The sequence below is a fragment of the Pseudophryne corroboree genome, chromosome 12 (genome assembly GCF_028390025.1).
Source record: "Pseudophryne corroboree isolate aPseCor3 chromosome 12, aPseCor3.hap2, whole genome shotgun sequence".
In the NCBI taxonomy this organism is placed as follows: Eukaryota; Metazoa; Chordata; class Amphibia; order Anura; family Myobatrachidae; genus Pseudophryne; species Pseudophryne corroboree.
This window is the reverse complement of record NC_086455.1, coordinates 158,825,832-158,844,271: the sequence shown is the minus strand read 5'-3', so window position 1 is coordinate 158,844,271 and position 18,440 is coordinate 158,825,832. Positions and strand designations below refer to the sequence as shown.

Genomic DNA, 18,440 nt, shown 5'->3' with positions numbered 1-18,440 from the left:
ACCTTTTTCAACTCGCGGCACACCGGCAAGACTTTAAAATTGCCAAGGCACACCATCAGTGCCCCACGGGAAAAAAAACATTGGCCCCCATAGTAATTAAACAAACACACTGAGCACCGCAGTAGCACAAACACATTGGCCCCCAAAGTAATACAAACACATTGGCCCCCAAAGTAATACAAACACATTGGCCCCCAAAGTAATACAAACACATTGGCCCCCAAAGTAATACAAACACATTGGCCCCCAAAGTAATACAAACACATTGGCCCCCAAAGTAATACAAACACATTGGGTCCTGTGGTAATAAAAAAAAAATGCTTTCACCCCCACAAATTTATAATAATGGGATGCAGTTAAAATACCGGCTGTCGGGATTCCGACGTTCAGGAGACCGACGCCGGAATCCCGACAGCCAGTGAAAGTGGAATCCCGACCTCTGCAGGGTATTCCCACTCGGTTGGTGGGTCCACGCTACAATCTGAGTGGGAATATAACCTGTGGTGAGCTAAGCAAGCCACCGGGCTCAAAGTGTGGTGAGCGCAGCGAGCCCGCGAGGGTACTCGCTGCTGGGATTCCGACAGACGGGAAGCCGGTGTTGGTATACTGACAGCCAGCATCCCCCCCCCAGTAATTCCACATGCTGCCGCACATAGTAATTCCACTCACTGCCCCATAATAATTCCACTCACTGCCCCCCCTAGTAATTCCACATGCTGCCCTACATAGTAATTCCACTCACTGCCCCATAATAATTCCACTCACTGCCCCCCCTAGTAATTCCACATGCTGCCCTACATAGTAATTCCACTCACTGCCTCCCCCCCCCCAGTAATTCCACATGCTGCCGCACATAGTAATTCCACTCACTGTCCCATAATAATTCCACTCACTGCCCCCCCCCCCAGTAATTCCACATGCTGCCGCACATAGTAATTCCACTCACTGCCCCATAATAATTCCACTCACTGCCCCCCTAGTAATTCCACTCACTGCCCCTATAATAATTCCACTCACTGCCCCCCCAGTAATTCCACATGCTGCCGCACATAGTAATTCCACTCACTGCCCCATAATAATTCCACTCACTGCCCCCCCAGTAATTCCACATGCTGCCGCACATAGTAATTCCACTCACTGCCCCATAATAATTCCACTCACTGCCCCCCCAGTAATTCCACATGCTGCCCCACATAGTAATTCCACTCACTGCCCCTATAATAATTCCACTCACTGCCCACCATAGTAATTCCACTCCCTGCCCCCATAATAATTCCACTCACTGCCTCCCATAATAATTCCACTCACTGCCCACCATAGTAATTCCACTCCCTGCCCCCATAATAATTCCACTCACTGCCTCCCATAATAATTCCACTCACTGCCTCCCATAATAATTCCACTCACTGCCTCCCATAGTAATTCCACTCCCTGCCCCCCAAAATAATTCCACTCACCGCCCCCCCAGTAATTCCACATGCTGCCCCACATAGTAATTTCACTCACTGCCCCCCCCCCCAGTAATTCCACATGCTGCCCCCATAATAATTCCACTCACTTCCCACCATAGTAATTCCACTCCCTGCCCCCATAATAATTCCACTCACTGCCTCCCATAATAATTCCACTCACTGCCCCCCCCCCCAGTAATTCCACATGCTACCGCACATAGTGATTCCACTCACTGCCCCCTCAGTAATTCCACATGCTGCCCTACATAGTAATTCCACTCGCTGCCCCCATAATAATTCCACTCACTGCCCCCCAAGTAATTCCACATGCTGCCCTACATAGTAATTCCACTCGCTGCCCCATAATAATTCCACTCACTGCCCCCCCAGTAATTCCACATGCTGCCCCACATAGTAATTCCACTCACTGCCCCTATAATAATTCCACTCACTGCCCACCATAGTAATTCCACTCCCTGCCCCATAATAATTTCACTCACTGTCCCCCATAATAATTCCACTCACATAATAATTCCACTCACTGCCCCCTACAGTACCTATAGTAATTCCACACATAAATACATTTAAAAAAATATATATATACCTGCAGCTGTGATGAGCGCTGAGAAGGCAGCACAGAGCAGCATGGATTGAGGAGCAGCACTAGCCAGTGGGCGGGCGATCACTCCAGGCAGGAATGCGACGTGGCCTGCGTGATCTATGAGTCACCATAGGTCACAAGCCGCTCGCGGAAGTGCACAGTGCTGCCCGAGCTGGCTATTGATTGCGGCGGGCGGCAGTGGCTGGTCTCTCTGGCTAGCGGCAGCGGACCTCACTGGCGGGTGGCGGCACACCTAGACACTGCTCCATGCTGTGGTACAGCGGTTCGGCTAGCTGAATTGGGGGAAAGGGCAACGGAGCAAGAGCGCTTGATCATCATCCAGATGTGGCGTGATGAGCGGGCACCACAGGCCGTGGTACCCCGGAAGCCATTGTCCGCTGCTGCACGCTGATCGGGACGTATACAGTTTGCCAAGTTTGCAGACAGTAATGGGGACATTGATGGACATTTGCAATTTTTTGAAAGGACTTGCAAATTACATGATTTACCCAAGTCGGAGTGGGTGAGACACCTTGAGGAGTGGCCACGGAGGACTGTGGGGATTACGACGAAGTCGCAAAGGCCCTCCTCCAGTGATTCTTCATCACTTCCAAGTCCTACAGGAAGAAGTTCCGGGACTTGTCCAAGAACCCTAACAGCACCCATGAGCAGTTCGCCACCCAGCTGTGGCAGTACGTGGTGAAGTGGGTGAAGGATTCTGAAGTCACTACATGGGACGCACTGATGGACCTGATCTGCAGGGAACAGTTCTATCACCGGTGCGCCCCAGAAGTGACGGAGTGTGTGCTAGACCGGGAGCCACCCAGTTACAAGATGGCTGCTCAGTTAGCTGACAAGTATGTGGCAATTCGGCCACAGGGGCAGAATCACCCAACCAGCAACCAGCCCCAAAGGACTGTACCACCAGGGGACACCCCTCTTCAGCTCACCACCCCCAAAAACAAGCGTCCTCCAATCCGGGTGCTCTTGGCCAGCAACCGCACCGCAGCGTCCCTGCAAGTGATCAGAGACCATCGGTGCCATGACTGGAGAAGAAGTGCTACGGCTGTGGGAAAATCGGACATCTGAGGATGAGCTGTTCCGCACCCCCAAGCAACCCAGACTCGCGTTCCAAATCCGAGTGCTGGAGCCCGGCTCACTTATTTGACGAGTGGAGATGAGCCTACAGAGACTGGTCCCCCTCCAGTCAGTCCGATGGAATGTGGCGAGAAACAGGTGCACTCTGCGGAGTCACCTGCATGGACAGACGGCCCCTACACAATATGTGGATGCACCTGCAGCCGGTCCACGTGGGACCCCTGCAGGGGGAAGGCCTAAGAGACTCTGGGGCCTCAATCACTGTAGTGAGCCCCCACCTTATCAATCCTGCTGCTATATTGCAGGGTCGCACTGCCAAGGTTACCCTGGCAGATGGAATGGAGAAAGAGGTTCCCATGGCAAGAGTCTACCTAGACTGGGGAGCTGGACCAGAGTTGCGAGAAGTTGCCGTCATGGATGGTCTCCCAACTGAAATGATCTGGGTGGTGGAATCATCACCACTTTTGCTGTCGCCATTCCCTGGAGTCAAGTTCCACAGCCACCGTTGACATCAGCTACTCCAGCACAGCCCAGAGGAAAAGACTACAGCTGCTAGACAACTGCCAGCACAGCCAACCACAGCATCAACCAGCCCAGAGGAAAAGATTACAGCGGCTAGGTCAGCACAGCGACCCCACATTCCTTTGCCTCTGGTATGCCTATGTCCCCTAGCAACGCAGAGGATGTTGGTTCACGCTCGTTTGATCCTGTGATCAGGATCACAGGTTGGGCAAACGAGTTGGTTCCCGCTCGTTTGCCCAATGATGCTCCTGACCCAAGTGGTTTGCCAACTCCGGCGGTGAGTATGAGAAACCACACTGACCATTCTGTGACTGACCCCTACCAGACTTACCTAGTAGTCCCCACCTAGATCCCCCTGTAGAATGTCCCAATTTAGGAGAGATTGAGGGCTGAAGGCAGGAGTTTAGGGAGGCTCAACTCTCTGACCCATCCCTGAAAGGCATGAGGCGCCACACTGGCAGCGGCCTTGACAGGAAGTGTGGCCTGGCGGTAAGGGCTAAGGTACAGGGTAGCCAGGAAAGCGGGAGGGGATAGACCAGATAGGGAACGTGTCCAACTGGTACCCCCAGGGAACTTTCCTGCGCAACCGGTGTCAGTTGCCAGCGATACCCCTTTGAACAGTAAACCAGAGATAGACCGTACCCTGAAGTGCCTGTCACAGAGCTTACCCTGGTCTGGAATGTCGGATGACGCCCAGACCAACTGTAAGGCTGGTGCCATAACTTGGCAGCTGGGGCACTCCAGTGTTTGTGTTGTCTCTGGGCCTCTGCCCATAGGAGAACCCTAACAGCAAGTTGCTGTGGACATAGCAGGTCCCCTGCCTGTGTGCAGTAGATCGGGGAAGACACGCAGCCTCCCTGTAGTGGATGCCACACGGGATCCAGAGGCTGATGGTCTGGCCGGCATCACTGTGGTACAGGTAGCGCACATGGAGGTAAGAGAAGACCTAGGTGACAGGGTAGGTTAACTGAGTCATAGGTGGACAGAGGAGGATTGGAGGGCAGGTCTGACAGTTGGGACAAACAGTTGCCATATAGGAATGACAGAGTTGCAGTGCCTGGGGCACCGTGTGGGAGGAGACAGGGGTAGGCCCAAACCAGAGGCGACCAGAGGCTGTCCCTGGCCCCCATCACCCAGACAGGTACTGACCTTAAAACCTGTAAGGCCCTATGGACATGATGTCACTGACTTTAGTTCTGTAGTGAACCCCCTTACAGAGATGACTAGGAAGGGCATTCCCAAGTCAGTGGACTTTGCACCCGTTTGTGAGTTGGCATTCCAGTCATTGGAGGAGGCTCTGGTACCCACTCCAGTGCTGATGGCGCACATTCTTGACCAGGACGTTGTGTTACGGACTACTGCGCCACTTCACGGACTGGGAGCAGTACCGAGCAAGGAGGAGCCATATGGGTCGGAGCACCCTGTGGCCTGTTTGAGAAGAATACTGCTATGGTGGGAGGTGGGGTGTGCCACAATTGGGACACCTTGGGTGGCACTTGTGTGTACCTTGGACCAGTTTTTACTCTGTTGTTTGTGTAACTGGCCCCCCACTTTGGTGACTTACCACCCACCTGTTAGGTGGTTGCAACCTTCCTTGGGGAAAATTGGCAGATTGTTGTGGTAGAGACTTGGACTTGGACTTCATGTGGACTATTTGAACATTGTGTCCCCACAAGAGTCGGCCCATTATAATATGGATGAACGGTCTAGGATGGAGCCTATTCCCTCCAGGTAGCGTCCCCTTCACCTCAAGAGACTGCGGGACCAGGAGCCAAATCATTGGGACATGTCTCGCTGGTTTTCCCACTTGAATTGGAGGGGGGGGGAGTGTGGGCGGAGGACCCGTCGGCCACATGGTTAATGGCGGTCAAAGCACGTAAGGGGTTAACCCTTAAGTGCCCGGCGCCATTTTGAGGACAATAGGCGCTTGGTGCAACTGTTAAATGTACTTACGGCGCCAGAAGCAGACTGTTTAAAAATAAATTTAATGATGTGTTTTAACATGTCCTATGTAGTGGTCTGTGCACAGTTGCAGGATTGCAGGTTTATATGAATGCATATGTAAGATGTGGTCACATGTATTTTAAAGGCAAAAATGCACTTACTATATATGACTAAATAAGGATCCCCTATCTTCTGTGACCAGGAAATGGGATGCTAATTACCCTCTCCTAGAAGATCTTGATGTTGGACAGGGCACAGATAGTGGCTGGGAGATAGTGGCCGGGAGGCGTTAATCACGGGGAAGGGGGGGGGGGGTGTCCTTATCCCATATGAAAAGTGGTATTGAGAAATCAAATACAAACCGTATTTTGAAGCTTAGTGATAAATGTATCAAAGTCGAATTGTAAACTAGCAGGTGGTAAGGAATGGAGTTTAAATAACACCAAACTTTGTGTGTGACAGGAAGTAGGAAATTGCTTCATGCACTCATATCCTTTTAAAATGTACTTTATTTTATTTATATTTTGTAAGATATCCTGATTGGATGGAAAGGACTCAGGGGGGAAAATACCTCCTGAGATGCATTGTGGTGTTACTGTATAAAAAGAGGAGGCCTGTGAGCTTCAGAGAGGTACTATACCAACTACAGTCTGCTGTGAACATCTTGCTGTATGCTGTTACCCCTAGCAATAGGGAAGAGTTTTATTTAGAACTATTGCAAATAAACATCAATTGCCTCAAGAAGACTGCTTCATTTTATGACCTGCAGGGCTATGCGAAGCCTAGCTCCGTTTTCCAGCTGTCCAGGGTACACCCAGCGTCTCCAAGCTCCGCCTGCTACCAGTGGGACGCGAGGGCGGCGAGGGCTCTCCTACGGGACCGTCCAGTCACAGTTGGCAAGGTGTAAGGATGGTAGTGGTGAATTAGCAGAGTGGGTTGGCAGGGTATGAGGATAGTAGTAATGGATTAGAGTGGGTTGGCACGGTGTGAGGATGGTAGTGGTGGATTAGCAGAGTGAGGTGGTGGGGTGTGAGGGTGGTAGTGATGGATTAGCAGAGTGGGTTGGCAGGGTGTGAGGATAGTAGTGGTGGATTAGCAGAGTGAGTTGGCACGGTGTGAGGATGGTAGTGGTGGATTAGCAGAGTGAGGTGGTGGGGTGTGAGGGTGGTAGTGGTGGATTAGCAGAGTGGGTTGGCAGGGTGTGAGGATAGTAGTGGTGGATTAGCAGAGTGGGTTGGCACGGTGTGAGGATGGTAGTGGTGGATTAGCAGAGTTGGTTGGCAGGGTGTGAGGCTGGTAATGGTGGATTAGCAGAGTGAGGTGGCGGGGTGTAAGGGTGGTAGTGGTGGATTAGCAGAGTGGGTTTGCAGGTTGTGAGGATGGTAGTGGTGGATTAGCAGAGTGGGTTGGCAGGGTGTGAGGGTGGTAGTGGTGGATTAGCAGAGTGGGTTGGCACGGTGAGAGGGTGGTAGTGGTGGATTAGCAGGGTGGGTTGGCAGGGTGTGAGGATAGTAGTGGTGGATTTGCAGAGTGGGTTGGCAGGGTGTGAGGATAGTAGTGGTGGATTAGCAGAGTGAGTTGGCACGGTGTGAGGATGGTAGTGGTGGATTAGCAGAGTGAGGTGGTGGGGTGTGAGGGTGGTAGTGGTGGATTAGCAGAGTGGGTTGGCAGGGTGTGAGGATAGTAGTGGTGGATTAGCAGAGTGGGTTGGCACGATGTGAGGATGGTAGTGGTGGATTAGCAGAGTTGGTTGGCAGGGTGTGAGGCTGGTAATGGTGGATTAGCAGAGTGAGGTGGCGGGGTGTAAGGGTGGTAGTGGTGGATTAGCAGAGTGGGTTTGCAGGTTGTGAGGATGATAGTGGTGGATTAGCAGAGTGGGTTGGCAGGGTGTGAGGGTGGTAGTGGTGGATTAGCAGAGTGGGTTGGCACGGTGAGAGGGTGGTAGTGGTGGATTAGCAGGGTGGGTTGGCAGGGTGTGAGGACAGTAGTGGTGGATTTGCAGAGTGGGTTGGCAGGGTGTGAGGATGGTAGTGGTGGATTAGCAGAGTGGGTTGGCACGGAGTGAGGATGGTAGTGGTGGATTAGCAGAGTGGGTTGGCACGGAGTGAGGATGGTAGTGGTGGATTAGCAGAGTGGGTTGGCAGGGTGTGAGGGTGGTAGTGGTGGATTAGCAGAGTGGGTTGGCACGGTGAGAGGGTGGTAGTGGTGGATTGGCAGGGTGTGAGGATAGTAGTGGTGGATTTGCAGAGTGGGTTGGCATGGAGTGAGGATGGTAGTGGTGGATTAGCAGAGTGGGTTGGCAGGGTGTGAGGATGGTAGTGGTGGATTAGCAGAGGGAGTTGGCAATGTGTGAGTGGGAAATGCTGGAGTACTGTAGTAGAGAGGTACAAGGTATGGTGAACATGTGGTGACATGCATTTTTCTTACTCAGCAATTTGGTACAGTTCCTCTTGTACAAGTGTAGAACAAGTACACCAAGTTCATGTACACATGTTCGCAACGTAATTAGATGTGGACAGAACTGCAGATATACTTTTTGGCAGCATAGGCCTTGAAGGACTGGTTCAGCGAAACACGTTGAGAATCACCAGCTGCACTATAACTTCCCCTTCAGCTGATCGTTGAATCAGTGTTGAAACTATATTATAATTATATGAAGTTGTTTATTCACATTATTTAATTGATTTCATCATTTCTAATTGTCGGTGTCACCAACATTAAGTATATTACACTATTGTATATGCAGTCTTTCTGTTTATATTATTATGGAGAATGAAATGTATTGATTTGATTACTTAATATGGTGCTATCAGTAGTCCACCTGTTCTTGCTTTATACCTTCTGTATAATGCACCCCCCATTCTTTATCCCAGGTACACCACCAAGGCCTTGTCACACTCAGCATGGAGCCCCTGCAACCCGAAGACCCTCCCGGGAATGTGACGGATCAGTGTTACAGAGCACACTCTCGCAGTTCTGTACTACAGGGGCTTCCATTCGGCGGAGTCCCCACTGTCCTGGCTATAAACTTCTTGGCATGGCTGGTAATGCTGTCAGGGCTTGGGGTTATAGTACAGTTAGGACTGCAAAGTACTGTTATAATAAGTGCTGTCCAGATGTTAGCCCCATGACGATGGTACAGTCCAGATACAGATATAGAACAATCCTGGGTAGTATAGTCCAGATACAGGACTATCCAGGGTACTACCGCCAAGATACACGATCCTGCAGGTAGGTGTAGGCCAGATATAGGACCATCCAGGGTAGCACAGTACGGATAAAGAACCTTCTAGGGTAGTACAGCCATGGTACAAGACCTTGCAGGCTGGTGTAAGTCAGATAAAGAACCATCCAGGGTAGTACAGCCAAGATACAGGACCCTGCAGGGTGGTGTAGGTCAGGTATAGAACCATCCAGGGTAGTACAGCCAAGATACAGGACCCTGCAGGGTGGTGTAGGTCAGGTATAGAACCATCCAGGGTAGTACAGCCAAGATACAGGACCCTGCAGGGTGGTGTAGGTCAGGTATAGAACCATCCAGGGTAGTACAGCCAAGATACAGGACCCTGCAGGGTGGTGTAGGCCAGGTATAGGACCATCTAGGGTAGTACATCCCAGATAGAGGACCATCCAGGGTAGTACAGCCCAGAAACAAGACCCTGGAGGTTGGTGTTGGCCAGATATATGACCATCCAGGGTGGTACATTCCAGATACAGGACCGTCAAGGGTAGTACAGCCAAGATACAAGACCCTGCAGGTTGGTGCATCCCAGATATTAAACAATCCGGGGTGGTATAGTCTAGACACAGGACCATCCAAGGTAGTACAGGTCAGAAACAAGACCCTGCAGGTTGGTGTTGGCCAGATATAGGCTCATCCAGGGTAGTACAGTACAGTTACGGGACCATCCAGGGTAGTACAGCCAAGATACAAGACCCTGCAGGTTGGTGTAACCCAGATATAGAACAATCCACCCATCAGGTGGACTGTACCACCCTGGGATAATTGGTGATTTGTCTTCTTTCTAGGTTCTGCTGCTGGTATTCTCATGTGTTAGGAAGGCAGCCTGGGACTATGGGCGCCTCGCTCTCCTGATAGACAATGACAGGTGAGTTATTACACTGTACCCTCATTCTCTGGGTCATATTTAGTAAGAGCAGGGTAATTCTTCCTGACACCTGAACTCTCTCCCCAGCCGGGCCATGCGACGCAGATGGACATCATATAAGTACTGTTTGACCACATTTATGGGACTCTGGTGGAGGGATACTGGGATTCTATCATGAAAACATCCTTCCACACAATGACCAATCCTTCGCTGCCTTGTACCCACTTTCCCTCTTGCATGTCTCTATGTGTGGTTATTGAGTGTTGGAGTCAGTGGCTCTTCTGGAGAGAGGAACCAATGGGCGATGGGTGTCACCCAAATGAGGATGATTTTCATGCTAGATTCCCTGTTTTTAGCTGAGGTGGAGGTGCAAAACTGGGCAGATAGCGGTGGAGATGTGGTGAAGGAACTGCTGCAAATATTCACAGTACACAAACTGATCTTGTCCCTGTCTTGCCAGCCTAACCTCTCTCTTTTATGGGGAAACGAACGACAAGGAGAAGTCCCCCTGTGAGACCGGCCCACCAGACCTGAGCAGTAAAGATCAGGTGAGTACAAGGGATGGAATGTGCTGTACATGAGGTGTCTACTGGATGATTCCTTCCTGCCACTATGGAAATAGGCGGGATGTGGGGTCGGAAGGCTGTAGCTGTAGAACACTGCATACTTCAGGGGTAAAGAGTTAAATGTGCATTGTTGGTAAGTTGTTCTCAATAAGTGAGATGTGAATCTACATTATATAACCGGGGGACAAGTATTATTACATAAATAGTGATGTCATTCATTATATAAACCTGGTGCTGGTATTATTACATAGATGCTGGTGTGATTTATTATATAAACCCGATGGTGGTGTGATTCATAATATAAACCTTGGTGTGATTCATAATATAAACCTTGGTGTGATTCATAATATAACTCTGTTGCCAGTGTTATTATATATAGAGTGCCTTGCTAAAGTATTCATCCCCCTTGGCTTTTTGCCTATTTTCTTACATTACAACCTGTAATTTATTTATTTTTTATAAATTAAAATGTGAAAATTGGCATGTGCATATGTATTCACCCCCTTTGCTATGAAGCCCTTCAAAAGTTCTGGTGCAGCCAATTACCTTCAGAAGTCACATAATTAGTGAAATGAAGTCCACCTGTGTGCAATGTAAGTGTCACATGATCTGTCAGTATAAACACACCTATTTCTGAAAGGCCCCAGAGGCTGCAACACTAGTAAGCAAGAGGCATCACACCATGAAGACCAAGGAGCTCTCCAAACAAGTCAGGGACAAAGTTGTTGAGAAGTACTGGTCAGGGTTGGGTTATAAAAAAATATCCAAATCTTTGATGATTCCCCGGAGCGCCATCAAATCCATCATCATGGAAAGAACATGGTACCACAACAAACCTGCCAAGAGAGGGCCGGCCACCAAAACTCACAGACCGGGCAAGGAGGGCATTAATCAGAGAGGCAGCACAGAGACCTAAGGTAACCCTGAAGGAGCTGCAGAGTTCCACAGCAGAGACTTGTGTATCTGTGCATGTGACCACAATAAGCCGTACACTCCATAGAGCTGGGCTTTATGGAAGAGGGGCCAGAAGAAAGCCATTACTTAGTGTTAAAAATAAGAAGGCACGTTTTGAGTTTGCCAAAGGGCATATGGACGACTCCCCAAACGTATGGAGGAAGGTGCTCTGGTCAGATGAGACTAAAATTGAACTTTTCGGCCACCAAGGAAAACGCTATGTCTGGTGCAAACCCAACATATCCCATCACCCCAAGAACACAATCCCCACAGTGAAACATGGTAGTGGCAGCAGCATTATGCTGTGGGATGTTTTCAGCAGCAGGGACACCATCCATCTTTCCCTCGCGTCGAGGGAAAGATGGATGGTGCTAAATACAGGGATATTCTTGAGCAAAACCTGTTTCAGTCTGCCTGTGATTTGAGACTGGGACGGAGATTCACCTTCCAGCAGGACAATGACCCAAAGCATACTGCTAAAGCAACACTCGAGTAGTTTAAGGGGAAACATTTAAATGTGTTGAAATGGCCTAGTCAAAGCCCAGATCTCAATCCAATTGAGAATCTGTGGTCAGACTTGAAGATTGCTGTTTACAGGCAGAAACCATCCAACCTGAAGAAGCTGGAGCAGTTTTGCCTTGAGGAATGGGCAAAAATCCCAGTGGCAAGATATGGCAAGCTCATAGAGACTTATCCAAAGCGACTTGTAGCTGTAATTGCCGCAAAAGGTGGCTATACCAGTGATCACAAAAATGCGCTATAGCGCGTATTTTACCCACTTTTGAAGTCCGGGGAATCGCTTTTCAAAAATGGGAGGGTCCCTGGGGATGCGCTCTGCAGCAGCAAATCAGCGCTTGCTGTATTCTGGATTTAAATAGAGGTGCAATACCTGGTGCAATGTGTATAACGCGCTCTGCCTGGTGCAGTGTGTATAACGCGCTCTACCTGGTGCAGTGTGTATAACGCGCTCTACCTGGTGCAGTGTGTATAACGCGCTCTACCTGGTGTAGTGGGTATAACACGCTCTACCTGGTGCAGTGTGTATAACGCGCTCTACCTGGTGCAGTGTGTATAACGCGCTCTACCTGGTGCAGTGTGTATAACGCGCTCTTCCTGTTGCAGTGTGTATAACGCGCTCTACCTGGTGCAATGTGTATAACGCGCTCTACCTGGTGCAGTGTGTATAACGCGCTCTACCTGGTGCAGTGTGTATAACGCGCTCCACCTGGTGCAGTGTGTATAACGCGCTCCACCTGGTGCAGTGTGTATAACGCGCTCTTCCTGTTGCAGTGTGTATAACGCGCTCTACCTGGTGCAATGTGTATAACGCGCTCTACCTGGTGCAGTGTGTATAACGCGCTCTACCTGGTGCAGTGTGCATAACGCGCTCTACCTGGTGCAGTGTGTATAACGCGCTCTACCTGGTGCAGTGTGTATAACGTGCTCTACCTGGTGCAGTGTGTATAGGTGCAGTGTGTATAACGCGCTCTACCTGGTGCAGTGTGTATAACGCGCTCTACCTGGTGCAGTGTGTATAACGCACTCTACCTGGTGCAGTGTGTATAACGCGCTGTACCTGGTGCAGTGTGTATAACGCGCTCTTCCTGTTGCAGTGTGTATAACGCGCTCTACCTGGTGCAGTGTGTATAACGCGCTCTACCTGGTGCAGTGTGCATAACGCGCTCTACCTGGTGCAGTGTATATAACGCGCTCTACCTAGTGCACTGTGTATAACGCGCTCTACCTGGTGCAGTGTGTATAACGCGCTCTACCTGGTGCAGTGTGTATAACGCGCTCTACCTGGTGCAGTGTGTATAACGCGCTCTACCTGGTGCAGTGTATATAACGCGCTCTACCTAGTGCAGTGTGTATAACGCGCTCTACCTGGTGCAGTGTGTATAACGCGCTCTACCTGGTGCAGTGTGTATAACGCGCTCTACCTGGTGCAGTGTGTATAACGCGCTCTACCTGGTGCAGTGTGTATAACGCGCTCTTCCTGTTGCAGTGTGTATAACGCGCTCTACCTGGTGCAGTGTGCATAACGCGCTCTACCTGGTGCAGTGTGCATAACGCGCTCTACCTGGTGCAGTGTGCATAACGCGCTCTACCTAGTGCAGTGTGTATAACGCGCTCTACCTGGTGCAGTGTGTATAACGCGCTCTACCTGGTGCAGTGTGTATAACGCGCTCTACCTGGTGCAGTGTGTATAACGCGCTCTACCTGGTGCAGTGTGTATAACGCGCTCTACCTGGTGCAGTGTGTATAACGCGCTCTACCTGGTGCAGTGTGTATAACGCGCTCTTCCTGTTGCAGTGTGTATAACGCGCTCTACCTGGTGCAGTGTGTATAACGCGCTCTACCTGGTGCAGTGTGTATAACGCGCTCTACCTGGTGCAGTGTGCATAACGCGCTCTACCTGGTGCAGTGTGCATAACGCGCTCTACCTGGTGCAGTGTGTATAACGCGCTCTACCTGGTGCAGTGTGTATAACGCGCTCTACCTGGTGCAGTGTGTATAACGCGCTCTACCTGGTGCAGTGTGTATAACGCGCTCTACCTGGTGCAGTGTGTATAACGCGCTCTACTTGGTGCAATGTGTATAACGTGCTCTACCTGGTGCAATGTGTATAACGTGCTCTACCTGGTGCAATGTGTATAACGTGCTCTACCTGGCATAGTGTGTATAGGAGGTTCTTCCTGATGCAATGTGTATAAGCGGCACTACTGTGTGGTGTAATGTGAATTGACACTATTGTGGCCACGCCCCTACATTTTTGCTGCGCGCCTTCGGAGCGCACTGTCCATGCTTTATACTGTAGGAGGGGGAGCACCAATTCACTTTCTGCTACAAGGGCACCAAAATGTCTAGTTACAGCTCTGATGCAGAGTGTCCTGTATGCTACACAGCCCAGCAGCATTGTCACTTCCCCCCCGTCCTGCTACACTTGTGTAGTGTCCAAATCAAGTCTGTATTTTTATATTTGAATCAGTAATAAGATTAATAAGAACCTTCATTCCAATGGGACCCAGAAAAGAACAGGTAGGACCAAAATTTTTAAAAGTGCGGGTTCAGGGTCCCACTTTTTTTTCAGGCTCAGCACGATCACTGATCTACAAAGTACTGACTTTAGGGGAATGAATAGTTATGCACGCTGAAGTTTTCTGTTATTTTGTCCGATTTGTTGTTTGCCTTACAATAAAAAAACAAAAACAAAAAACATCTACAAAGTTGTAGCCAGGTTCTGTGAATGAAATGATGCAAACCTTCAAACAATCCATTTTAATTCCAGGTTGTGAGGCAACAAAACATGAAAAATGCAAAGGGGGGTGAATACTTTAGCAAAGCACTGTTTATATATATATATATATATATATATATATATATATATATATATAGTGGTGTGAATTAATAACCGTGTGCTGGTGTTATTACACAGATTGTGGTGTCATTCATTATATAACCCCGGTGCAGGTATTATTGCATAGATTGTGGCGTAGTTCATTATGTAAGCACGGTACTGGTATTATTATATAGATGGTAATGTGATTTTGTTATATAACCACAGCGCTGGTATTATTATGTAGATGGTGGTGTGATTCATTATATAGCTCTAGTGCTGATATTATTATTTAGATGGTGGTGTGATTCATTATATAGCTCCAGTGCTGATATTATTATTTAGATGGTGGTGTGATTCATTATAGCCCCAGTGCTAGTATTATTATATAGATGGTGGTGTGATTCATTATATAAACCCAGTGCAGGTATTATTGCAAAGATTGTGGCGTAGTTCATTATGTAACCACAGTACTGGTATTATTATATAAATAGTGATGTGATTCATTATATAGCTCCAGTGCTGATATTATTATTTAGATGGTGTTGTGATTCATTATATAGCTCTAGTGCTGATATTATTATTTAGATGGTGGTGTGATTCATTATATAGCTCCAGTGCTGATATTATTATTTAGATGGTGGTGTGATTCATTATAGCCCCAGTGCTAGTATTATTATATAGATGGTGGTGTAATTCATTATATAGCTCCAGTGCTGGTATTATTATATAGATGGTGGTGTGATTCATTATATAGCCTTAGTGCTAGTATTATTATATAGATGGTGGTATGATTCATTATATAGCCCAAGTGCTGGTATTATTATATTGATGGTGGTGTGATTCATTATATAGCCCCAGTGCTGGTATTATTATATAGATGGTGGTGTGATTCATTATATAGCCCCAGTGCTGGTATTATTATATAGATGGTGGTGTGATTCATTATATAGCCCCAGTGATAGTATTATTATATAGTTGGTGGTGTGATTCATTATATAGCCCCAGTGCTAGTATTATTATGTAGATGGTGGTGTGATCCATTATATAGTTCCTGCAGTTATGCTATATAATAATATTATATAGATGGTGGTGTAATTCATGATATAGCCCCAGTGCTAGTATTATTATATAGATGGTGGTGTAATTCATTATATAGCTCCAGTGCTGGTATTATTATATAGATGGTGGTGTGATTCATTATATAGCCTCAGTGCTGGTATTATTATATAGATGGTGGTATGATTCATTATATAGCCCAAGTGCTGGTATTATTATATTGATGGTGGTGTGATTCATTATATAGCCCCAGTGCTTGTATTATTATATAGATGGTGGTGTGATTCATTATATAGCCTCAGTGCTAGTATTATTATGTAGATGGTGGTGTGATTCATTATATAGCCTCAGTGCTAGTATTCTTATATAGATGGTGGTGTGATCCATTATATAGCCTCAGTGCTAGTATTATTATGAGATGGTGGTGTGATTCATTATATAGCTCCTGCAGTTATGATATATAATAATATTATGATGATGGTGGCATAGCCAGATTAAGGGGGGGGGGGGGGGGGTTCAGGGCATATGGTACCCCAGGCCCCCCTCTGTCAAGGGGCCCTCCAGCCCGAGCACAGTGAGATCACTACCTTCTTATGCAGCAGCAGAACCAGGCAGCCAGAATGTGAGCAGGACATTGCAGGCAGAGACACAGGAGTATCAGGTTTCGTGAGATACCGACGGAGCTTCCTGACCAGAGGAGAAATAGCAGAGGGGAGAGAGCTGTAAGTGACACAGGGATCCCAGCTTCTCCTTCTCCCCGCCTGGGTGTCAGAGTCCTGTGTAACCTGTTATCTAATGAGAGCATTCACGTTTAGAGAGAAACACACAGAGCATCCTCCTGAGTCCTGTCCCAGTGTGTTAGTAGTACACAGGCTGCTGCTATTGCATTTTTGCAAGATAAATGATAGATTTCAATTTTCTATGCGTATTTTAAGCTTAAATTGTCTTTGTTCCAAAACAGGAAAACATTATAAAATAGTTTTCTCTGTTAGGTGGAGATATAAACAGTACACAGGACTTTTTAAACTATTTGTTTAAATCTACTATACACCATTGGTTTATATTTAAGATACACAATATATACCTCCCATTCCAGGAGGGACAAATGCTCTCTACCTGGACTTCCCTCTTAATTTATGATTTGTAAACATTTTTGTTGAAATACCTTTTTTTATTAATTAAATAGTTCAACACTTCTGCTGCCCATCATATATTAAGAGGGAAGTCCAGGTAGAGGGCATTTTGTCCCTCCCAGAATGTGTCATGTTGAGAGGTATTTACAATCTAATAAACACCCTCCCCCTTCACCAGGGCCCCCCTGTCTTAAATACCCCAGGCTCACCCCCAAGACTTAATCTGGCGCTGGATGGTGGTGTGCTTCATTATATAGCCCCAGTGCTGGTATAGCTCCTGCAGTTATGATATATAATAATATTATATAGATGGTGGTGTGCTTCATTATATAGCTCCAGTGCTAGTATTATATAGATGGTGGAGTGATTCATTATATAGCTCCTGCATTTACGATATATAATATTATAATATAGATGGTAGTGTGCTTTATTATATAGACCCAGTGCTGGTATTATTATATATATATATATATATATATATATATATAGTGGTGTGATTCATTATATAACTCCTGCATTTATAATATATAATATTATTATATCGATGATAGTGTGCTTCATTATATAGCCCCAGTGCTGGTATTATTATATAGATGGTGGTGTGCTGTATTATGTAGCCCCAGTGCTGGTACTATTATATATACACGGTGGTGTGATTCATTATATAGCTCCTGCAGTTATGATATATAATATTATTATAGAGATGGTAGTGTGCTTCATTATATAGCCCCAGTGCTGGTACTATTATATATACGGTGGTGTGATTCATTATATAGCCCATGCAGTTATGCTATATAATATTATTATACAGGTAGAGTATCCCTTATCAAAAATGCTTGGGACCAGAGGAGTTTTGGATATCGGATTTTTCCGTATTTTGGAATAATTGCATACCATAATGAGATATCATGGTGATGGGACCTAAATCTAAGCACAGAATGCATTTATGTTTCATATACACCTTATACACCCAGCCTGAAGGTCATTTTGGCCAATATTTTGTATAACTTTGTGCATTAAACAAAGTGTGTCTACATTCACACAATTCATTTATGTTTCATATACACCTTATGCACACAGCCTGAAGGTCATTTAATACAATATTTTTAATAACTGAGTATTAAACAAAGTTTGTGTACATTGAGCCATCAAAAAACAAAGGTTTCACTATCTCACTCTCGCTCAAAAAAGTCCGTATTTCGGAATATTCCATATTTCGGAATATTTGGATATGGGATACTCAACCTGTATAGATGGTGGTGTGATTCATTCTATCATCCAGGGGCTGGTACTTTTACATAGGGGGTAATTCAGACCTGATCGTAGCAGCAAATTTGTTAGCAGTTGGGCAAAACCATGTGCACTGCAGGTGGGGCAGATGTAACATGTGCAGAGAGAGTTCGATTTGGGTGGGTTATTTTGTTTCTGTGCAGGGTAAATATTGGCTGCTTTATTTTTACACTGCAATTTAAATTTCAGTTTGAACACTACCCCATCCAAATCTAACTCTCTCTGCACATGTTACATCTGCCCCCCTCTGCAGTGCACATGGTTTTGCCCAACTGCTAACAAATTTGCTGCTACGATCAGGTTTGAATTACCCCCATAGTTTGTATTGTGGTTTAGTATCCCTGTGCAGGTAGAATTACATATATGGAGGTGTGAT

General features: G+C 47.1%; 1 protein-coding gene across 2 annotated transcripts in view; it reads left to right on the top strand.

Annotated features, from left to right (window-relative positions):
* The window catches only part of TMEM63C (transmembrane protein 63C), a 40,003-nt gene that overhangs the window by 7,749 nt on the left and 13,814 nt on the right, over positions 1-18,440 (top strand). Inside the window, exons 2-5 of one of the 2 annotated variants that reach the window (XM_063948249.1) lie at positions 8,490-8,660; positions 9,646-9,725; positions 9,813-9,845; positions 10,186-10,273. In XM_063948249.1, the coding sequence (XP_063804319.1) occupies positions 8,520-8,660; positions 9,646-9,725; positions 9,813-9,845; positions 10,186-10,273 (342 nt within the window). In that variant the 5' untranslated portion in view covers positions 8,490-8,519. The remainder of the gene's footprint in view (positions 1-8,489; positions 8,661-9,645; positions 9,726-9,812; positions 9,846-10,185; positions 10,274-18,440) is intronic. The other variant, XM_063948250.1, reaches the window with a different exon arrangement.